A 25387-nucleotide genomic window follows, 5' to 3' on the forward strand; every position below is an offset into this window, starting at 1 on the left:
CAATATTAGATCTGTAGTAGCTGCAGATTAACTTTTGTTAGATTGTGGTAAGAAGGAAGGTCCTTCAGGTTAGCTTGAGCCAATTTTTGGCCCTCTGGCAGGGTTTTCTTTAATGTTCTGCTCACTGAGTACCAATATGAGGAGAGTAACCCTTATACGTCAAGGGAACAGGGTAAAGTAAAGCTCAACAAAATAAAGGGAGTTCCCTTGAGTTACAGCTTGCTAAATTTGGACTGGTCAGTCTATTGACGAATAGGTGACCCACACACATTCAATCGCTCCACATTTTCTTGGAATCAACAAAAAGAGCACTTACAATCTAAAGGAACTATGTACTACGTAGCCGGTAAGTTTGTGTATTGTGTATCAAAATATTTTTTATTTAAAAACAAATTATAAAAACATTCCAGTTAAAAACATACCCGACGGCTTCCAACTCTAACCCTTCTTGTTCCCTCGGGTTGCTTGATGTAAAGTAAAACCTTTCTGCTATTTACCGTACAAAATCCTGTTTAAAATGCCCGCTCGTTATATCTAGCTGTCTATTGGGCTGTCTTATTGTTAGAATGTAAACGGGGAATTACATCATTACATACTTGAAGGCTAAATCTCCCCTTATTGCAAGCGCGCAGTTTGTCACATAAGATGTATCGCTACCGCTGCCTATTCCTATATCGTCATGTGGTCATCCACATAGCGTGTGCCACTCAGATTATAACCTCATATTGTAAAGAGCGCCCCGCTTGCTCCAAACATAGGGAGCCCTCCGTATAAGCCCATCTTACCGTGATGCCTTGCTGTCTTTCGTCTCTCATGGGGTCTGGTCGGTTTAGCGTCACATTACCTTCCTGTTACATAGGAATAGGCAGCGGTAGCGATACATCTTATGTGACAAACTGCGCGCTTGCAATAAGGGGAGAACAATAAGACAGCCCAATAGACAGCTAGATATAACGAGCGGGCATTTTAAACAGGATTTTGTATGGTAAATAGCAGAAAGGTTTTACTTTACATCAAGCAACCCGAGGGAACAAGAAGGGTTAGAGTTCGAAGCGGTCGGGTAGATAAATCCTGCATATAGACAACCGCCAGATAGAGCGACAACAGCATCATTAATTATGTAGAAATTTGGGTAATAATCTAGTTCACCCAAGAAGGAAGGGACATTCACCTAATTATAATACTTTACCTCATAGAATACGCTTCAAGGGAGAAGATTGAAGGAATCCCCAGCGTAACCGTATAAGTGAGGAAAGCAACAACCTTACTATAAGCAACCAACAAATTTTAACATTAGTAAGAGGTATTTCACCACCTACTAAATAAAATGGAAAGATTAGTTCTTTTTGCCTTAATAGCACCTTAAACAATCTTAAATGCTTTTATTAACAGGTGCCTTTCTGTATACCTAAGTAATTATCCAAACCTGCATGAGGACGTAAAGAATCAAATTAATAAAAGAACTTACGTTGATCATCTTTCCCAGGAGTAAGTGCAATTTAGCAAATGACTATGAGCGAATGGGCATTAAGTAGCTCGAGAATATAATACTTTTGTCTATCATTGACACAGGCATTGTTAATCCACTTGGCATCAGCGCCTTAATTCATGAGGAGGTTCATGATTTGAGCTGTACTAAGACAACTCAAAAGGTGGGTACTTAATCATTTTACACCTATAACCCACAGTAATAGATTTCAAGCTCAGACTACAGATGGAGCTAGTATAATTATCAACATGCATGAATGTGGGGCTGCAAGTAAGCACTGGGATCACAAAATTAGCACAGGGAAAGGTTATGTGTAGCACACAGTAACATATATGGAACTTAGTATTAGATCTAAAATGAATATAGTACACAGAGGGAATGTAGTCTGTCATTTAGACTTTATCTGTATAGAGAAGGAGTAAAATAAGGGTCCATAATTACTGAACAGTTGGTTATTTCACTAAGAAAATTGAAGATTAGACTGTTACTAGTATTTTCTTTCTTGTAAACGTAAGCCGAGGATAAAGTTTGATAATGTATTTTATTAAATTGTTTCTACAGAACTGTTTAAATATTGTCCTGAAGAAGGTGGTGCGCACAGCAGAGATCCACCGAAACGCGTCGACTTGATTTGTTTAAAAATCATTTTAAAATGTGTGTTTGAATGTATTGTTTACTAAGATTCCTGCTATGAGACAATGAACTTAAAAGTTGACAGAGTGCTTTAAAAACAACAGTGCACCGATGAAAATAACAACTGGCATAAGGAATATGAAGAAGGTGGTGCGCACAGCAGAGATCCACCGAAACGCGTCGACTTGATTTGTTTAAAAATCCTTTTAAAATGTGTGTTTGAATGTATTGTTTACTAAGATTCCTGCTATGAGACACTGAACTTAAAAGTTGACAGAGTGCTTTAAAAACAACAGTGCACCGATGAAAATAACAACTGGCATAAGGAATACTTATATGTATGTTTTTAACTGGAATGTTTTTATAATTTGTTTTTAAATAAAAAATATTTTGATACACAATACACAAACTTACCGGCTACGTAGTACATAGTTCCTTTAGATTGTAAGTGCCCTTTTTGTTGATTCCAAGAAAATGTGGAGCGATTGAATGTGTGTGGGTCACCTATTAGTCAATAGACTGACCAGTCCAAATTTAGCAAGCTGTAACTCAAGGGAACTCCCTTTATTCTGCTCACTGAGTACTACATAGTTGGTTTTTGGCAGGGTAGTTCCGCTAAACCTAAGTTTATATTTCCACTTTTGTTCCAATTTTGTATTAGGATGATATTTAAGGAAAAGAAAAAAAATAGGAATTTTCAAAAAGGTAAAATATAAACTATACGGAAAATATATATAAAACATATTTCGAGTCCAACATACGTTGCCAAGGCATTAATGCTGTTGGCACCTTTGGTATCCTAGTTGCTTTTGTTTGTAAGCAATTAAGTGTTGCGGGAGTCCGGTGGGGCGCTATCTGTAGACTTGGTCCAGATAGATAGGGCAAGGGTTTCCCATGCGGGGTGGAGGGCTAGAGTAGGGCACGGGGTAGCTGGGTGGGTGTTGCTAGGTATAACATTTTAAAATTTACTAATTTTCTTCCCTGTAATGATTGTTTTTTTTTATAGGGTGACTTTCGATGTAAACATGGCATTTTTGGATGAGTTTAGGGGTGCTTATATCAGGTACTGGGCATATGAAAGGGGGAAGAAACCTTCTCTATGAATAGTCTTGAGGTCCTCTCCTGGAATATTAATGGCCTGCGCACCAGACCGAGAAGGGATACGATCTTGCAATATCTTCGTGATTCAGGTCACAGGTCATTGTTCTCCAGGAGACGCATATGACAGAACCAGAGATGCTTTCTCTGGCTAAAGATAATAGATGGGTTGACCTGTGTATCTCTACAACCCAGACTATGAATATTAGGGGAGTCACAATCCTCTTTAAGAAACCAGTAAAATCCCATTTGGTATCTAAGTTAGCAGATCCTGGGGGCAGATGGGTCATCGTAACAGTCATTATTGCAGGTGTATTAGTTACAATTGTTGGATATTATGGTCCGAACCAGGATGATCTCTCTGCCCTTAAATCCATCTTCTCTCATTTATTATTGTATTCAGGACATATTATCCTGGCAGGAGATTTCAATATTGTTTTAGACCCCTTCCACGATAAATCACCAAATAGTCGGGCCTCAATTCCATCTAAAACTAGGGCCTTTCTATTGGAAAATATGAAACAGTATGGCTTCTTAGATATATGGAGAATAATGTCTGGTCAACAACTGGGTGTTTCATTTCGTAATTATAAATATCATCATCAATCGAGGATCGATTTTATTCTGATTAGCCAGACCTTGAGGAGGACGGTAAAAATCATTTCTTACTCTCCCTTACATCTATCTGACCATTCTACTGTATATATGATTATGGCCGGTTTTGCCAACCTTCCCCCCGAATCTGGTTGTTTGATCGCTCCCTTCTCTTGGAACACGAGGAGATCTCTTTTTTGGTAAAAGAATCTGAATGCTTTATGAAGGTGAAACTTGGTTCAGCCTCATTAGGTTGTGTTTGGGATTCCTGTAAAGCCTTTTTAAGGGGACAAATAACTAGCAGGGCTACCTATAAGAGGAAATTGTATAGAGAAGAGTTAGCTTCTAAAGAGGCTGAAATTGTAAAGGTACAAGGGGAAATAGATTTACACTCAGACTCCTCAGTTATCACTTTACAGGATTTACAGGACAAGATTTTGCGAGCAAAAGGGCATTTGGATTCAGTGTTGAATACACGTATCTTACAAAGGTGGGAAGCAAATAAAATTGCCCACTTTCAATACGGAGAGGGAGCAGGCAGACTTTTATCTTGGAAATCTAAGACCGATCAGGTACGGAATAACATTAGTTCAATTACCCAGGGCAACTTGGTCTATACATCAGACAAAGATATTCAGAGGATTTTCAGGCTGTTTTTTCAAGACATCTATAGGGAGAACAAACTTATTGAGGCAGGAAGTATCGAAGATTGGTTGAAGGAGATACAACTTTCTTCGCTGACCTTGGATTAACGTGACTCCTTAGATCGGGATATCATGCAGGACGAGGTCATGGCGGCTATTATGTGTAGTAAAAAGGGAAAGGCGGCAGGCCAAGATGGCCTTCCTGATGAGATTTATAGGGCTTTGGAACCGGTACTTGTTCCTTTCCTAACTGCCCTATTCAATCAGAATCTCCAGGATGGGATGTCACCTCTAGCCTCATGGGATAATGCATCTATAACCCTGATATTAAAGCCGGGCAAACCAGCATCAAATTATGGGTCTTATAGGCCGATTTCCATTCTTAAGGTCGACTATAAAATCTTTGCCTCTATCATGGCCAATAGACTGGAGTCGGTTGCTGGCGGCATCTTGCACCAAGACCAGAGGGGTTTTGTTAAGGGTCGACAACTTTTTGAATTAACCTATGATCTGATAGGGGCTGTAGATGTGGCATCCACCAGCTCCCTTCCATTGGCTGTTCCTACGCTCGACGCTACTAAGGCCTTCGACAGGGTGAATTTGTCATACCTGTCGGGGATCTTAAGTAAATTTAACATCGGAGACGGATTTCGTCGAGCTGTGAGATTGCTGTATCAGAATCCCTCAGCCTGCCTCCTGGTGAATGGAGCATTGTCCGACCCGTTTACCATCACAAGGGGAACACATCAGGGCTGCACACTCTCCCCTCTCCTATTTGATTTATATATCGAACCCTTCGCCCAAAAGCTGAGGGATGATTTTAACATCAAGCTCTCAGGTATGGGGAATGGGAGAAGAAGGTGGCCTTTACGCGGATGATATCCTGATCTTTTCCTCGGAATTGTCTACAGCCCTTCCATCAGTGATTAAACTAGTTCAGGATTTTGGAGAAATTTCTGGATATGAGATTAATGCCTCCAAAACAAAGATTATGGTTTGGAACAATGAGGAGTCAGTGGAGGGAGTGCAGTCTAGCTTAAAAATGAGGTACCTTGGCATCACTATTGTCCAGGATGTCAATAAAATTGCGGAAACAAATTTTTCGGCAGTAGCAAAAGACTGTTGGAAACTTATGAGATCATGGTATTCACTACCTTTGTCCATTCTGGGAAGAGATAATCTTATAAAAATTTCCATTTTACCTAAAGTCACCTTTTTGTTTAATACTATTCCTTTATATTTTGAACCCTCACTTTTATTAAAGTTGCAGAGTGATATCAATTAATTTATTTGGGCACAGCACATACCTAGTATTGCCTGGAAAAAACCTAGGCGCCAAAGGGAAAAGGGAGATTTAGCAGCCCCTGATCTCCAACTATATGCATGGGCATTTCAATTTACCCATTCTCGCATGCTATTGAAGATGCCCACTAACATCGGGATAAGCTGCATGTTCAGAGCTATGCTTAGCGGGGCCAGCCTTTCACAAGAGGGATTTTCGTTTAAATTTGGGGACCCCAAGTTTAAAAGAAAAAACTAAAAGTTTTACAAGGTATGGTTTGGGGTATTTCTCCAGTAAGGCACCGCTCTGGTATTCACCGGGGGTCCCGAGTTGGCTCAAGGATAGTCTTGCTTTACGCATGAGAGAGACAGGGGTGGAAGTATGGGGCAACTTGTTTGTAGAAGGGTTTTTTTTACCATGGGAATCTCTTAGAGATATGATTGGCTCAGACCTTTCGAGGTTCAAATACCTGCAGATAGTCAGTTGGGCTCAGTCACAGTCCATAACTAAGAGTAGATTCCCAGTAGGTGGAGGTAACCATCTTGAGCTCCAACTGCTAAATAAAATCCCTGCTAAAAAGGAAATCTCCTTTTGGTACCATACAATTTTAGAGGAGATGGATTGCGAATTTCAACTGGCCGACAAGCTTTGGGGGAGTTCCTTTTTGGCCCAGGACGTGGCTAGCCTCTGGCTTGATTCTTTCAAGTTATTGTGGGACATTGTCAAACCAGCCTGGCTTCGACGGAATCACCTTTTCACATTGCATAGGGCCTATTATTCACCGCAGAGGCTCTCAAAATTTTGAAAAGATTCACCAGTATCTTGCATGAGGTGTGGAGCAATTGCTGCCTCGGATTTACATATGTTTTTTGATTGCCCAATCTTATCTCCTTTTTGGGACTCTATAAGTAGATCACTGTCAACTTCGCTCGACCGGCAAATCATTATAAATCCGGCACATGCAATATTTGGTCTGATGGACAGAGTCACGGGTCCAGCCAAAAACCTTCTGTTCTGTTCCATCCTTTTGGCCAGAAGGAAAATTTGCAAAAAGTGGAAAGACTCTACACCACCAACCTTACTGGATTGGCAGACATCAGTAAAGCAGGTTTCTAGGCTAGACCTAATGAGATCGGGTAATCAAAATAAGAGAGCCTTTTGGCACCTTTTGAAGTGGTGTCAACAGTGAGACTTCGGACAGGTTTTTGTTATTTTTCTGTTTTTTTCCCCCCTGTCCAATGATTATGCTGCCCTCGCCTCTATTTATGGCATATCTTGATACATCAGATTGTGTCCTGATTGAAGGGCTATATGTTTTGCAAGGCAGCTTACCTTCGGTTTCTGTACGAAGGTCTTGGTGGGTATGACATCACTATTGGCGTAGCCTATTTGATCTAAGGCTCTGTCACCCAGGTCACTGAGGTGGTATGCAGACAAAATATCGATATTTAAATATCGATATACAATAATATCGAAGTTTAAATATCGAAGGGACATAATATAGAAGGTAAGTAATATCGATAAATTTAATATCGATATTAGTAATATCGAAGTGTTAAATATCGATGTTAGTAATATCGATGTTAATAATTTCGATAATACTAATATCGATGTTTAAATTATTTTTGTGTATATTATTATGTATTTATTATGTTTTTAATTTATTTTTATGTAATTTTGTATTTTAGTACTGTAGCGGGTTGTGGGTTTATAGGGGAATAGGGTGGGAAGTAATTTAATTATGTTAAATTAATTATGAATTAGTAGGAATCATAAATTAATTTTAATTAATTGGTAATTATTTTAAATTGGTAATTAGTTTTGATTAATTGATAATTATGTTCTGTAGCGGGTTGTAGGTTTATAGGGAAATAGGGTGGGAAGTAATTTAATTATGTTAAATGAATTATTAATTAGTAGGAATTATAAAATTAATTTTCATTAATTGGTAATTATTTTTAATTAATTGGTAATTCATTTTAATTAATTGATCCTTATGTTCTGTAGCGGGTTGTGGGTTTATAGGGGAATAGGGTGGGAAGTAATTTAATTATGTTAAATTAATTATTAATTAGTAGGAATTATAAATTAATTTTAATTATTTGATAATTATTTTTAATTAATTGGTAATTTATTTTGACTAATTGATAATTATGTTCTGTAGCGGGTTGTGAGTTTATAGGGGAATAGGGTGGGAAGTAATTTAAATGTAATTAAGTAAAAATGTTTTTGAATTAATTGTTTTGTTAATTATATAATTGTTAATTATTTATCAATTGGTAATTAAATATTATTAAATGGTATTTTTATTATTTTTTTAGTTAAATATATGTTGCTAATCATGTTTTTAATAACTATGTATTGGTATTTGTAAATGGTTTATATTTATTTAATAGTTAAGTTTTTTTATTACTTAAAAAAATACATTTATTTATAATTATGTTAATTTTACCCCTACGCTATCCAACACTTTACCTACTGTTGCACTCTCTGGAGTTGGAATAGTAATTGTTACCCCTACGCTATCCAACACTTTCCCTACTGTTGCACTCTCTGGAGTGGGAATAGTAATTGTTACCCCTATGCTATCCAACACTTTCCCTACTGTTGCACTCTCTGGAGTTGGAATAGTAATTTTTACCTCTACGCTATCCAACAATTTCCCTACTGTTGCACTCTCTGGAGTGGGAATAGTAATTGTTACCCCTACGCTATCCAACACTTTCCCTACTGTTGCACTCTCTGGAGTGGGAATAGTAATTGTTACCCTTACGCTATCCAACACTTTCCCTACTGTTGCACTCTCTGGAGTTGGAATAGTAATTGTTACCCCTACGCTATCCAACACTTTTCCTACTGTTGCACTCTCTGGAGTGGGAATAGTAATTGTTACGCCTACGCTATCCAACACTTTCCCTACTGTTGCACTCTCAGGAGTTGGAATAGTAATTGTTACCCCTACGGTATCCAACACTTTCCCTACTGTTGCACTCTCTGGAGTGGGAATAGTAATTGTTACCCCTACGCTATCCAACACTTTCCCTACTGTTGCACTCTCTGGAGTGGAAATAGTAATTTTTACCCCTATGCTATCCAACACTTTCCCTACTGTTGCATTCTCTGGAGTTGGAATAGTAATTGTTACCCCTACGCTATCCAACACTTTCCCTACTGTTGCACTCTCTGGAGTGGGAATAGTAATTTTTACCCATACGCTATCCAAAATGTATTGTATTTATTTTACATTTTTATTAATTGTTATTTATATTAATATTTGATATATATAAATTTATTTGTAATTTTTTATATTTTCATTTATTTATAAGTTATTAAAATATTTTATTAGAGTTATTATTAATGAAGTATATACTATGTATTATATGACGGTATTGTCATCCGTCAATCTGACAAAGGAGGGGAATGTGGTAGTCTTAGCCAAAAAGAAATATCTGGAAGAAGGTATCCGGCAACTACAGGACACCTCGTGTTATGCCAAGTCTGATATGGCTGAGGTACTGCAGTCTAATGTTGTTTACAGAGAACAGTTGGTGGAATGGAGAGAAAAAGGCCAACTAGAATGGGAGGAATTTTACTATTTGTACTGCCCACACCCTCGTATTCCAGTTCTCTAACTCTTACCTAAGCTACATAAGGACCCACTAGACCCCCCAGGGAGGCCTATAGTGTCGTCCATGGGATCGCTCTTAGAGAATACGTCTAGATTTATTGACTATTTTCTAAGATCTTATGCACTGACACTGCCATCGTACTTGAGAGATAGTACCCACTTTCTAACCAGTATCAATGGGATACACTGGGAAGACAATTTTGTCCTCATCACCCTAGATGTTGGTAGTTTATATACCAGCATCAAGCCCCAACTAGGACTCAATGCGATCAGACACTTTTTCAAGACCCGTTCCATCTCTATGCTAGACCATTCCAACATGATCATCAGGATGATTGAATTCTGCCTGACCAACAACTTTTTTGTTTTTGATGGTGGCATCTATAGACAGTCACAGGGCACTGCTACGGGCACCTGCTTCGCTCCCAGCTACGCAAATTTATTCATGGGCTGGTGGGAGGAGCAGATAGCCGAACGCATGGAGGAATTTGACACCAAGGTGGCCCTGTGGCTGCGCTATATTGACGACATTTTCGTCATTTGGAATGGTTCCGAACAAACGGCCATGAATTTTGTAAAGAAGCTCAATGACAATGACTTAAATTTGGTTTTTACTGCTAATTTTAGCAAAAAAGAAATTGAGTTTTTTGACATCTCAATTAACATCAATGGCCACAATATCGAAACCAAATTACACTGCAAGACAACGGCAGGGAATAGCATCCTGAGGGCTGATAGCTCACACCCCCGCAAACTTGTACAAAGTATGCCCTGTGGGGAACTACTGAGGGCCAAAAGAAACTGCAGCACCACTGAATCCTTTGAAGCAGAAAAACTGATAATGTGTGGCAGATTCAAAGATCGTGGCTATAGTAGTAAAACCAATCTACTGCATGCAAAAGGGTAGACGACATTGCAAGAAATGACCTACTTTACCCAGCCAGGGAAGTTAACAACTCGAATACTATGAGATTCATCACTACCTTTTCAGGCAAGGCCAATAATATAAGGAATATTTTCAACAAACATTGGCATGTTCTATTGAGTGATGAACACCTCAAACCTGACTTGGGATGCAACCCTCAGATCACTTTTAGAAAAAGCAGATCATTAAAAGACGAACTGAGCCATAATAATGTCACACTCAACAGACAGGTATTTCCTGCCACTCGGGTAGGATACAAATGCTGCAACAAATGTAAAGCCTGCAGAGGGAGTGTCAATTGTGATAAATTGTTAGTTCCACACGCAGGTAAATAATTTTGCATAAGGAAACATCTAACCTGTAACACTACCCACTGCGTATACATTTTGATATGCCCCTGTAACAAATGGTATGTAGGAAGTACCAAACACACCGCCAAGAAAAGAATCTTGGAACACCTCAGAGCTATCAAGAATAACAACAAAACGTACCCTGTAGCACAACACTTTCAGTCACACCATTTTAGTGATGCAACAAAGTTACGTATGGTGGTGATTGACAATGTTGACCTATGGATGAGAGGCGGTAATTGTGAGCTATCCTTACGCAAACTTGAATCAACTTACATTATTGATTTCGAATGCACTGTACTGAATGGACTTAATGTTAATGAAGAATTAGCAGTACACTTACACTAAGCATGAATTTGTTTTGGATTTTAATAATTTGTCAGTGCTGCTTCTTTTAGTAATTTTAAATTTTCTACTTTCAGGTACATAGGATTGTCTGGGCAGATAATGCTTACTTTGTACAAAATTTTCAGTAATCGGATTACACAGGATATTTGTGATGTAACAATCTAATGGTTCGCCCACTTGGGCGAGAAAGAACTGCTATTAACCATAGTCGTTGGAATTAGCCCACTGGGGCGGGACTTGTTGGTGAAGTAACCTGCTTGTTCACCATTAAGCGTGGTAAACTGGATTGTCACGAAATCTTGTAAAAATTTTGAATATTGACTTTGCAATACGGACATTTATCATGATTTAACCACTTGGTTTGTATGGATTTTGATGATATGTCAAAATGGCCGACACATTCACAGGCATTACTATGCGATCTGTAAAGTAGTCCTATGTCTATGTTTATGTTTAGATGTGTGGATTTAAATGGCACTCTTTTGATGAGACGGTTAGCGTGATCAGGGCTTAACCGCCGAAACGCATTGTTGTTGCCAATAAATCGTTATTTGTAACTGCACAAGAAAGGTGTCCGAGCAGTTCGTCTTGATAAACGAAGCTGACTTTGAAAAACTATGTATTATATCTTTATTATTATTAGTTTTTATTACATTATTTGTTAATTATAAATATTAGAATATATTTTTAACTATGTTTATTACATTTATAAGTATTATTTAGTTAATATTCCATGTTTTTTATAAAAAAACGATATTTTTAAAAAAAACGATATTTTTGACATCAATATTATTTTTTCGATATTTTTGTACTTACCTTGTTAGAGATGGGATCTTGATATTAATGTAATCGATATTTTTGTTGCCATATTTTGGTAGGTAGATATTTTTGTAGTCGATATTTTGTCATAGATTCACTGAGATAGTGTGTCACTCTCTTTAGACTTTAACTGTATGACCAGGGTAGAAAATGAGGACAAAAAAAAGGGGGCAATAACCATAGAAGCTACAGAATTTCTGTCTGCTAACTGAATTCCCTATCCCAGGATGATCTTGCCCTGAGGTTCGGAATTCTTAATGTGCTCGAGGCCTTTAGGAACTTAACAGATCAGTTTTCACATTGACCCTCGTTGGAGGAGGAGAAGGAGCCCATATTATATTTGTGATGCTTGTATTTTTGTGGAGTTTGTACTGTTAGAAACCGTAACCTCCTAATGATGGAGCATTTCTTGCTCTCTGAAGGAGCAGGTAGATCAACGTGTTGCAAAAAGACTGTGTCATTTATTTAATGAGCATCATCATTTTTGTTTAGTCCAAACAAAGTTTATGCTCTAGGAATCGTAGTAGTTGTCTGTGGCATTCCCCTCGAGATCCCGCACCCCCTAAAAGATTGAGTGACAGCTTGGAGACCTTGGAACCCTACATCAGGCATGTGCTAGATGTCTCCTTCCGATCCAGTTTAATACCTGAGGATTGGAAACAGGCTGTGGTGCTTCCCCTCCGCAAGAAGCCCAACATTAGCTTCCAGAATTTGGACAATTTGCGCCCCATCTCCTTGCTGCCTTATCTCTCCAAGGTAGCGGAGAAGGTGGCAAATAAACAGCTAATGACATATGTGGAGGAAGGCAACCATCTTCATCCTACCCAATTTGGGTTTCGGCCCCGTCATTCGACGGAGTCCGCCCTTCTGAGGGCTACTGAAGCCCTCAGGCAGGGTGCTGACGAGGGACAAACAATGGCGCTAATTTTATTAGACCTTAGCGCCGCGTTCGACACTGTGGCACATTCCATCTTGCTACAGTGTCTGGACAAGGTCGGGGTGAAAGGGGCGGTGTTGAAATGGATTTATTCATTTCTCACTGGCCGGGGTTTCCAAGTGAGGCAGGGTGAACACTACTCGGAGCGAATTCCTTTGGACCAGGGGGTGCCGCAGGGCTCGTCCCTGAGCCCAACACTCTTTAATCTTTATGTCGCTCCGATTGCCACCTTAGTAGAGAGTCACGGCCTCAGCTTGGTATCGTATGCCGACGACACGCAGTTGGTCATCTCCCTATCGCGCGCACCCGGTCTTTCGGCGGACATCTTCAGAGCATGCATGCAAGACCTGGCTGCCTGGATGTCCGCCAATTGTCTCAAGCTTAACGGGGGCAAGACCGAGGTGCTGGTCGTGGGGGGCTGCCAGTCTGCGTGGACGTCGGCATGGTGGCCATCTTCCCTGGGCCCAACACCCACTCCTTGCCAAAAAGCGAGGAATCTGGGCATTTGGTTTGATGCCGCCCTCACCTTTGGCCCTCAGATCAATCAGGTGGTAGGACAATGCTTTGGGAACCTCAAAAGCCTCAGGAAGACGCTGAAGTTCTTGCCTGTGAGAGCCCGACAGACCTTGGTACATGCACTAGTCACATCAAGGATGGACTATGGCAACCTTCTCTATTTAGGAACCCTGGAGAAGAATCTCAGCCGCTTACAGGTCCTACAGAACGCTGCTGCACGATTGGTGCTTAGATTACCCAGAAGAGCTGCTTCTGCAGCGGCTCTCCGGTCCTTGCACTGGCTCCCGGTCAGAAGCAGGGTAGAATTTAAAGCACTTTGCACGTGCCATCGGATCATTCATGGGAAATCCCCTCTTCCTCTACAAGGACTCTTGACACCTTATGAGCCTCCTCGCTCTCTAAGATCTTCTGGCTCTGGACTCCTGGCTGTCCCTAAGGTATCCAGAGCTCGGATGGGGGGTAGATCTTTCAGATACCTTGCAGCCGCCAGATGGAACAAGCTGCCCATGGCGCTACGACTAGAGCCATCTGAGTCCATTTTTAGAGCTAAGCTCAAAACTGCTCTATTCGCCTAGTAGGTGTGTCGTTTTGCATGGTCCAGGAATAAAGTAGCTCTTCAGCGCGGGGACACGCCGTTGTTGCGTCACCATGTGCTTTACAAAACCCCCAAAATAGAAATAAATACGCGGGTTGACTAACACTCATACAAATACCTACCCAAGTTGTCATGGGTAATAATATCATAAACTCTTAGGAAAAATGAACGTAATTCATTTATTTCTACAACATATTAAGAATCAAGCAGCGTACCAGGGTGTCATGGGCCAGAGTGCAAGAAAGGAAATGGACCCTCTGGCCACTGCTAGAGCTGTGAAACACAGCAATCTTGACTCTGTACAGGTCTATCATAGAAATGAATTGCCAGTCTGCAAAGCGTTCAGAACCAAGCAGCCAGACTGTGCCTACACGTTAACAAATGAAAGCCAACCTTCCACTGGCAGTCAGTAGAAGGTTGTCTGCGCCATCCATATGACTTACTGTGGCAAGGCCCCAGGATCTATGCAAAAACTGACCAGACTGCTCATGTCAGGAACGTGAAGTCAGAGCCCACTCACTTGATCTGTCAGTGGATTCCGAGAATGACAAATCATGCCGGCAGCCTCTTGGAAATAGGTGGTTCAAAGATCTGGAATGCCCTAAACTTCGCGCTGAGAGCAGAATCTAACTATCTGTTGTAGCAAATTTCTGAAGATTGAACTTTTTAGACTTTACTTTTAATGGAACGCCTTACTACCAAGGGTGGCAATTGAAAAACATCAGCCACAGCCAATGCCTGTCTGACAGGACTCTAGCTCACTTCCCCCTATTCTGCAAACACACACTGTATGTTATTAAACAGGAACAGGGGTGGGAGCACACCGCTTCACCTCCCAGAAAGGTTATGTTGTCATCTATTGTACTGCTCTGAAGCAACCGAGAGGAGATGCTTCATTCTTTAAAAAATTTAAGAAAGAAAATGCTTTTTTCTTGCACCAGTTTTGGGACCCACTGATTAAAATGCCAACATGGAGCAACCAATACATTATAGCCAAGGTGGAAAAATAGTTAGAATTGAGTCTGGGCACATTTTTTTAGAAGAAGCATGCAGAAATGGGGATCGTAGGTGCACCGAGCAAAGGGTAAACCATAGTCTATATAAAATAAAATATCACACGTCATTTGTACGACCTGAGCTTTGACAATGTGGATACAAAATGCATTCAAAGATTTGAAGTTATGAATATATCTTTAGGTTTACTATTTTAAATCCCGTTGTAAAATCAATCAGTCTAAATGGTTGTGTATGATGGGTTTCATCTTGCTGCATATACTGTTTCACACACAAAACACTTATTTTACTGACCACAATTCTATACATTTAAATATACTTCATTCACTATGTAGCAACTCATTGTGAGGGACTGTCATTTATAAAGTGGGTCATTAGCAATGCAAAGCCTGTTGTAATATGGCACAGATCAGATAATGGTAATGGCAGGCAGAAGCGCATGCAAGTGAAGCAGTATATGGTTCTGAAGTACAGTGCCTAATTTGTAAATGAACGAGTGCTGGTGCCCAAAACCCTGCTCAGAAGCCTTTGGCCACTGCTATTAAATGTTGGGGGGCCAAATACCAAAGCTGGGTAGTCTTGAATCAACCAGGCACCTTTAAATCATCCACTACCAGAAACTTTCTGCCCCTTTATCATACTCTTGTAAGTTCCTTATTTCTCCCTTTGTGACTTTTTTCAATCTTTCTCTTCCTCCTTCTTACCTCTTTGTGTGTTTGTCCTTCACTTGCTCTCAGTGAATGTCTGATGAGAAAAAATAAGTGCCACTCCTCAAACATGAGTGACCATTTACTCCACGGCAACCACCGGCAGCCACCAGCTCAAATTAAGCACTGATTTAATACTTTCTAAAGAGGTACCAGCATCTTTCACAGGGTAGTGTGGTTGTACAGGAGAAAGAGGATGACTAAACACATAATTGAGGGACTGGTTGCTACCTCAGACATCATCGGAACGGAACTCTATGTTCCAACCTTCTGCATGAATTGGCTTCAGGCAGACGTCAAAGGCAGCAGCAGACAATCTACCAAGTATTGGCAAAGCCAGTAGGTCTGGCATTAATCGTCTACTGCTTGCAGCATAAGCGAATTTGTGTTAGATGAAAAAATGTATGTACCCTAAGAAATGAGTGTCTAATTTGAAGCCCCCTGCCCCCCCCCCGCCCCCCCCCCCCCCTTACCGGCGGATGCAGTTGTATTTTGTTTTATGGGAAGATGGCTTTTCCTTACTAGGAAATCCAAATAATACCAAGCCCATGACCACTGATGAGGAGAAGGCAAAACATAAGTGGGGGGAAAAAAAAGAGTACAAAAGTAAAAGAGTAATGGGAGGCCAGCAGGAATGAGAGAGGGTGGGTGGGAAATGATGAGCATACAGGGGGAAAGAGGGACAGAATGAAGACCAGGTACACACAAAAAGAATGAGGGGAGTGAGGGAGCCGGCAGAAGCAGACAGAGCAGGCTTTACTCATAAGCAGTATCTTATGCAGTTCAATGCAAGCACTGCATTGGAGGTGGAAATATACACACTAACAGCATCAGGCAGGTGAGACAGACATACTGCTCTGGACTAAGCCAAGATCTGATAGGCGAAGTATCACACCTTTGGTTGAAAGTAGTCAAAAAAGCTAGTGGTTGAAGAGACAGACCCAAAGCCTGCTCTAAGATTATACGTTTTGGTGAATAACATATAGGAATGAGTGTTTCTGCGCTGATTGATGTATATTTTCTCCTGCTATTTCACATGGAGATTTCTGCTTTTAGCAGGTAAAAACTGCGGTCCCTTTGGAATTAAAACACCACTCATAATGAAGGTCTTAGTAAGCAAAATGTCTGACCGCTGCACCGTCAAAACCAGATCTAAAAATTAACCTCAATAGAGGGACAGTGTTAACCCTGAATTAGATTTATGCATAGAAAACATGAAAATCCCAAGTGCATTTTAAATCCTTTCGTGGGGATGCACTGTTTGTGTCTGGGTATGCAAATTTGTAAGTGTAAGAGTTATGAAATAGTTTTAAACATTAGTACACATGTTTATAGCAGTTTTTTTATTTTCTATTTTCTGAGCTGTATGCATTTTGGAGACACTTTATTAGTCTCAAGTACAAAGGCAACAAAAGCAGAATTGTTCATATATCTATCTGTCTTTATGCATGACTTCTGTGGTAAATTGCAGATTGGTGTCCTACCATTGGTCCACTGAAAGCTGAAAGGGATTCTGCAACCTGAGGCCACATTACATACATTGCCCCTGAGTCACAACCAGTATGTGCACCTGTTTTCTGCACCCCTAGAGTACTGTTGTTTTACAGAAGGGCCGCAGATGTTTGTGTGCCTTCTCTGTAATACTTATAGTGCCAGCACTTTCTTCAGAGAGAATTCCCTCATCTGCATGGGGCATTGCCCGATGTAAAAGAGGGATACGCTTTCCCTCTGTGTTCGTGCAATATTGTGAACACGGGCAAAGAGACTAAGGGCCAGATGTAGGTAATCTCGATTCACCTACTCTTAAATACCGAATCATACCGATTCGGTATTTAAGAGTAGGTAAATGGGATGTAGGTAATTTCACTTTTGAAATTACCGAATCGGAATGATTCGGTAATTACCGATTCGGTATTTACCGATTTGGTAATTGCCATTGATTCCTATGGGCCTTGAGGCCGATAGGAATCAATGCCAATTACCGAATCGGTAAATACTGATTCGGTAAAATTACCGAATTTGCAGGGGGGACACGGTGTCAATTTGACACCCTGTTGCACCCCTCAATTGTGCATGGGTGCACATGTTGCTGACATACATGCCCATAGGGCATGTATGTCAGCAACATGGCACGTTTTTTAATGCAAAAAAAAATGCTTTTTGAAGGGTTTTCATTATTTACCACCAACTTCTAGTTGGTGGTAAATAACGAATTCTTAAACCCTTGTAGCACAGATTACAGTGCTACCTACATGTTGAATTACAGAATCAGTAATTTTACCAATTCGGTATTTTACCGAATCGGACAAATTAAAAAATCAGTAAAATTACCGATTCTGTAATTTAACATGCCCCTACCTCTCAATATCCAAATACTGGTCGGAAACGGCCGAAAATTGGTATTTCCGGCCGTTTCCGACCGGTATTTGGATACCTTCATCTGGCCCTAAGAGGCCTTAAGGAAATGCAAAGAAGTGGCGCACAGTCAGTGTGCTGACTGAGAGCAGCCATCTAGAAGGGGAATGGAGGTCCCATGAACCCCCAGAAATCCATCTGTAGTAGTGTGCAGTCACACACTGCACACACCTGCATGGGTATCTCTGGCCCCTATTTGAAGTGCAGGTGGGTGCTGGGACCTGGAGCACACTGCTTTTTGTAGTTTGCTTGAAAGGTAAGAGGGGGTGTTGTAGTGAAGAGCTTTGTGTGTGATACAAGCAATCTTGTAGGTGGATTGTCCTTCAATTGGGAGCCAGTTTAGGTTTTTGAGGACAGGAGAGATGTGGTCAAATCTTTTACAGTCAGAAATAAGTCTGGCAGCTAGGTTGAGAACCGATTTAATCGGTGCTAGGAGGACTTTAGGGGTGCCAGCAAGAGTAGCGTTACCATAGTCAATCCTGGAAAGGACAAGAGATTGGACAACGATTTTGAAATCATCAGCTGGAATAAAAGGTTTCATTTTATTGAGGTGGTGAAGGGTGAAAAGAGCACTTTTGGCTGCATTTTTAATGTGGGGGATGAGATTAAGATTCTGATTGATGCTGATGCCTAAGGATTTGACAGAATTAAAGGTGGAGAGGGAGCAATTAAGTGCTTTGATATCATTGATCCAGAGTTGAATGGGAAGGGAATTGTTTTTGGGAGTGAAAAGGATGATTTTGTTTTTTTTGGGATTAAGTTTGAGATGATTGAGATGGAACCATGTTTAGACTTTAATCAGAGTATCATTGAGTCGAAGGATGTCATTGTGGGATTTGATCTTGTAGTATAGTTGAGTATCGTCTGCATAGAGGTGGTAACTGATTTTGGCTTGTTTGAGAATGAGGGTGAGCGGTTCCATGAAGAGATTGAATAGGGTTGGGGAGAAGATAGACCGTTGGGGGACACAGAGTGAGACAGGTTGAGGTTTGGAGAGGCAATGACGGAGCTTAATTTGTTGTGATCATTTTGGAGGAACGAGGAGAACCATTTGAGTACAGTGCCGTGAAAACCAAAGCGATCTTTGAGGGTGTTAAGAAGGGTGAAATGGTGGACAGTATCAAATGCAGCCGAGAGATCAAGGAGGATTAGTAGCGAGGATTCACCTTTGTTTAAAGAGCCATGAATGTGATCTGTAATATTGAGCAGTTTCAGTACTGCATCCTTTTCTAAAACCAGATTGGAAAACGTCAAGGAGATTGAAGGAGATGATATGGTTATCTAATTGAGATTGGACACATTTTTCAAGGGCTTTAGAGAGGAAGGGAAGGTTATAGATAGGGCAGAGATTGTTCAGGTCATTTGGGTCAGCAGAGGGGTTTTTAAGAATGGGGGATATTTAACCTAGCTGAAGGGAGGCAGGGAACACAGCCAGTGGAAAGCGAGGAGTTGATGATATCGGTCCATAATGGGGCAATGATATATTTGAGTTCTTGAACTAAATGGGCGGGAAGTGTGAGGATGGTTTGAGTTTAGAAATGATGTTGGTGATAGTGGTTTCTAATACTGGACTAAATTCGCTCCATGAAGCCTTGTTTTTAGAAAGGTGACCCTTCCGGATGAGCCAAGATGGGGTATGGCAGGGAGGGGATGAGAGGGGTCGAGATGTGGGGGAGAGGAGGACAAAAGTGAATTAGGAATGTTAGTGAGGGTGTGTTGGTTGAGGGGAGGTTGGAGAGAGAGAGGGGGGAAGAGAAGAATAGTTCGATGTTGTTGACTTTATTCGTAAAGAAGCTGGCAATTTCTTTGCATCTTTCCACAGAGGCTGCTAATTTAGGAGGGCCAGAGGAAGTTTGTTTTTTAACAATGTTAAAGAGTTCTCTGGGGCGGTTTCTAGCCTGGTCAAGTTGTGACCAGAGATAGGAGGCCTTTTAGTTGAAGATATGTCTTTTGTAATGGGCTCTGGTAGTTCTCAGGATAGCCAGGTTCTCAGAGGTGGGATGACTCCTCCAAGCACGTTCTGATTGTCTGAGGGCCCGTCTTTCATTATTGAGTTCGGCATTGAACCAGGACTTGGGAGGGATGTTTTTTAGTTTTTTTTGTTTGATCGGGGCAATTAGGTCGAGGGCTTCAAGAATAGAATTATTGTAATGGTCAGTAAGGTTGTTGGTGCTATGAGAGGGTGGGGGGAGAAGTAAGCAAGTTTTAATTGTGGATTCCAATTCGCCAGGTGAATTAAGGTGAAGGTTGCGAGTGGGTTTCATAGGTAAAGTGCTAATAGGGGAGGAGCGAGTAATGGGGCTATTCAAGGTGAAGAGGATAAGGTGGTGATCAGACCAGTCTACAGGAAGTATGTTAGAGAGAGAGGCCAGATCCTTGCTCATCAGAATAGCATTGAGGGTGGCACCTTTAGTGTGAGTAGGGGCATGGCAGAGTTGGGTCAGGTCAGAGATGTCCAAGGCTTCTATAAATAGGATAACAGAAGGGTAATCATTTTTGTTCCAGTGGATGTTGTAATCACCAAGGTAGAGATTCTTGGAGTGGTAGAGCGATGCTTGAATAATAAGATCAGTCATCTCTTCAGCAAAGGAGAGACAATTGCTTGTGCTGTGCTTGTGAAATCTTATGGTAATATCATTCTTAAAAGGGGCTGACATACTGCCCTCACTTTTGATTCATCTGCTTGCTACTTACTTTTCCTCTGTTTCTATTGGCTGTAGCCTGTTGTTACTCTTGTGTTTCTCTTATCAGTATCCCATGGCCCAAGTACTGCTTTCATCCGCATATGTGAAACTTTCATTTGAAGGTTTTGCCTTCTAGTGTGTAAAAAAATCTTCCAGTGCAATACTAAAATGTCACACATAAATTAATTGCAACTTCTGTAATGTGACATATAGCACAGGCAATCTGTAACAGCCGCGGCCCCTGGAGGGAGTTCTGTGGGGCAGAAAGGCAGGGCGGGAGAGGGGCAGGGTGGGGGGTGCTAAACACCCCCCACCCTGGATAATTGGAGGTAAGTAAACAATTTAATAAATAAAACAAATTTCGTAGTGGGCCCTGCATCTCAAAATGCGACCAGGGCACGCTACGAAATTCGTTTTATTTATTACATTGTTTACTTACCTCCAATTATCCATATTCCGAGTTTAGTAACCCCCACCCTGCCCCTCCCCGCCTTTCTGCCCCACGGAACTCTCTCCATGGGCCACGGCTGCAGCCCAATATTATTTATACGCTGACCTAACTATCTGCTTCCCTCGTATTGCTGTTGTTCAATTCTCCATTCGTAAAGTTAGCGTTCTAGTTCTTTGTTTAAAAATGAGCCTATATATGGACTGACTGTTCTGAAATGTTCATAGGTTATTCTAAATTGTAATCTCTCATTTATCTCTCGGCGAATTCCGGTTTTTGCTCTCGGAAATCTGTACGCAATACTTTGAATGATTGTGTAGATGATGGTACACCAGGAAAGCATCTGCAGGTTCAAAATGTTTTATTTAATTTAATTTGAATTTAAATACTAAACTAAGTTTAAAGCAGGTTGGAGCGTCCGCAATTAGCCAGGCTGGTTTCCTTATGAATAAATAGGTGCAACACCATTCGAAGATGGTGATCACGTTCACCTGATGTCAAAAATGCTCACAACATAGCCTTGAAGATCCATGTCCCACCAGAATTTAACAATCTTTTGCTATAGCTGTGGAATATGCATGCGTATTTCACCATCCACACTGCGCACTACCAAAAGCAGTAGAAGACTGCCACTGCATAGAACCCACACACAATGTAGATTGTAAGACTTCTTTTGCATATCTTTATCTACATTTAATGTTTTCTTGTGTTAAACGTTCAGGACGATGTTTAGTTTTCACTGCATACACCTCAAATAGCATTACTAATCAGCTACAACGCCCTTGCACCGTGCAGCTATGGTTAGCAGCAAATTACCATTGCATCAAACGTCTTTATACTACTTAAGTTAGTCATTGTTCTTGCTAGTATCACGCACACAACCAGGATATTCTACTCTTTAAAAAAAAAAAAACATTTTTTATCAACTTCTATCTCTCTGTGTGGCAAAGTGTAGACCAGTTGTACAATAAGTCAGAGAAACCTGACTATAGGAATAATTAAAAAACAAAAAAACTAAACAAGAAGTGAACATATTTATATTAGTCTGGGCTAATTGTAATTACTTTAGGTGCATTTCTTTTTTTATTAGCTTCTCAATACCGAAAGGACCATCCACAAGAAAGTAAATCATGGTACTTCCTTCAAATTAACAGTTTGAACCAGCTCCATAATACGTGTCTCCTTTTATTGGAAGCACATGCAACCCTGGACATATTTGACTGTTCTTGGACATTGTCAGTGATACAAATTGTGATCCTCGTTAAAGGGCTTCTAGATTTGGAATTAGGGCAGAACAAAGACCAATTTGCATGTCGATGGTCTCTGCTTGTAACAGAGCAGAAGAGCTGAAAAATAATTGCCTTTGAATGAGTGTAATTACCAGTGGCTCACCTTTGCTTTTGGTCTGTGCCTGCCCTGTAATGTAATGTAATGTATGTGTCTTGTAAAGCACACTGCTGCCCTGAGGCGTCGTGGTGCTGTAGACCGCTGGGGAACCCGTCTAGGCTATCCATGTGAGATGGTCCCTACTGGGTATCTCCAAGGTGAAACCAGGCATCCCCGGCGAATGTGGGGGGCCGTTGTAGAGATGAGGCAAGCTAATGCCCAGAGTTGCCGAGTGTGATCCTTGGTTAGAGTAGGCACCGAGGCGAGAATTATCAAGTCCGCTGACCCTGGTCCACGACCCTGCCGCATCGGGAATTGAACCCTGGTCCCGGACCGTTCTCTGCTTCCGGGTCTGCCGCCTCTAACCGGTGAGCCACACCACTCCACTTGAGGCAGTAACCCCTTGGTGGGAGATTAAGTTGAGCATAGGACGCTGGCACATCTTAAATGAGCATGGATCACCTTATTTCACAGTGGGGGGCAGCTTTTATGAAAAGCAATTAAAAGTTCTTTGAAGTATTTCAGCACTCTATAAGAGCACCAGTTATATTGAAAAAAGACCCTTTTTTATGGCACTGGCGAGATTACATGATTTAAACAGGATGTTGAGCTGAAGTGGAGACTCAAACCCAATTCCCCAAGTCAGCAGCTCTTTCCATTACTTCACAGCTTTATTATTTTCATCTCTAACATGTAAAAAAAACCTTACAAAGACAATAGATTTCACATAGGCGAAACGGATTTGATTTGCCAATGTTTGTTCTTTTTGTTGCCTGTTGTGACCTTTGATTTTATGCATCTGAGAAAAAATTATTGTGATGTTAAATACACATTATTTGTACAAAACGCTGCATATCAAGTTTTTATATATGACACACGAGTCCTATATTTGTCCTCTTCATTTCCGCAAGTCCGACAAGTTGCTGAAAAGTATTATAAATAAAAGCAAGGCATCCTTTCAATAAACTTCGACTTTGGTGCTTGTGAAGCATTCTATACAAAGCTGTGCACACTATCTCGACCAAAGTCAACCTTAATAATACATTTATTATTGTTGTTACATACTGATGGTGTTGATATAGTAGTTGATCCAGTCAACGAAACTGGTAACATTGGTATAAACTCCTGGATATTCATTTCCACAAATATCCCTGCTAGCGATTCCATGAAGAATATATTCGGAGGAATCTTCTTGAAGACATACCAACGGACCCCCTAAATCAACCTGAAACAAAGAGGAATCAAATAAAGGTGCGTGACATTCATTGAGTTTCAAGATTTACTCATCACAATGTGGTTTTCAACAAAACACGAAAAAATAACATTCACACAGCAAAATATACAAAGGACTGCTTGTGGATGTGTACTCAGAACTTGTGTAGTCACCCTACTGACAGCCCCTTAATTTCGGAGCAAATAATTTATGGGTATTTACAGACGTGGGCATTCGTTTCAGCACACTTCATGAAGCCCTCGATACCTGACAAAAGAGAGTGGGAACACCTCTGCAGTGGAGTCCGAAATGCATCACATGACTGAAAAAAAGGAAAACGCCCTCATGGTGGTGAGTAGCGCCTTATAAACCCCCACACCCCAACCCCCACACCCCCACAAAAAATACAGTTAAGGGGAACGTGCATTAAATAGTGAAGATTGAATAATGAGTCGCAGGTGGAGTTGTTAGAATTGCATAAAAAAAAGTGCAGAGATGCATTTCATGGCTAGATACACCCAGCAATTGACTATACTAGTTATTTCTGTTCGGCAAAATATTTAAACAGTCATTTTGCTGCCATAGAAGCTATGCTAAAGCAATGAGTTACTTTTTGATATTTATTCCACGGGTTTAATATACATTTTTAACCCCCTAGATTAAATGAGGCGTTATATTATATGTGTGTCTACTAAGGTATTTCATAGATATCCTTCATGCTATTTTGAAAGTGACATATTTCTTTTTCATTTTAAAAGTTTTTCTATTCTCCAGATCACAGAATAATCATTACACCAGGATGGTCTAGCATGTAGAATTTGCTTTAGTAATATTTACATTTTATTCTTCTTACATTGTTTTAAAACATTTCTCTTATTACCCTCAAAAGTATTGCCTAATCTACAAACAGCAAAACTTGTCACTGTTACTTGGCAGTTTAATGAACAACACCAAATAGTTATTTTTCTTCTAATTCTGTGTAGGGATCAAATTGATTAAATTTTGCATTTTATTGTACCCATGTACCAGACACGCTCATGTTTGTTTCAGATGATTTAGACATGAGCTTCTACGACTGTTCCACTCTAATTTTAGCCTCTAACTGATAACATCTACTCAAGTCTGAAATTGAAAATTGTCTTCATATTCGATGCATTTCCCTATAAAGAAGGTTGAATAATACACATCTCTCCAAGTTTCACATGAACAAATTGTCTGTACAGTATTTGTGATACCCTGGCTTTTCTTACAACATATTGATTAACCTCTACATTTACTTTCAAAAGTGCAAATCACTGAATACATAATTCCCTAGATGGATGCCTGCATCTTGATTGCAGATGTTAGAGTTGTTTGTATATTCCATTGTTTAGGATAATGTGGTTCTTAATTGCTGTGGTTCTTGAGTTGTACCGTAAGGGCCTGATTCACACAGGTAAATTAACACTTTTATGTCAGTTTACTACTTTTAGGTATTCATAAACAACATATGGACGTTTATGACCCGCATTCTCTATACTTATGTGTGCAGAGTTCTCTGCCCCGATTAGGGGAGTCTCTAGGTGCAGAGAATTCCACACACATAAGCATAGGGAGTGCAAAGTCATAAAACTCTGCAAATATTTTGTGCAAACCTAAAAGTGATAAACTTACACTGAAGTG

General features: G+C 40.5%; 1 protein-coding gene across 2 annotated transcripts in view; it reads right to left on the reverse strand.

Annotated features, from left to right (window-relative positions):
- Nucleotides 1-25387, reverse strand: part of OVCH2 (ovochymase 2) — a 1017769-nt gene that overhangs the window by 16103 nt on the left and 976279 nt on the right. For both annotated transcript variants that reach the window (XM_086955909.1, XM_086955910.1), the window contains one exon: nucleotides 23578-23737. In XM_086955909.1, coding sequence (XP_086812035.1) covers nucleotides 23578-23737 — 160 coding nt within the window. The remainder of the gene's footprint in view (nucleotides 1-23577; nucleotides 23738-25387) is intronic.

This window comes from Lissotriton vulgaris, chromosome 2_1 (assembly GCF_964263255.1).
Source record: "Lissotriton vulgaris chromosome 2_1, aLisVul1.2, whole genome shotgun sequence".
Taxonomy (NCBI): Eukaryota; Metazoa; Chordata; class Amphibia; order Caudata; family Salamandridae; genus Lissotriton; species Lissotriton vulgaris.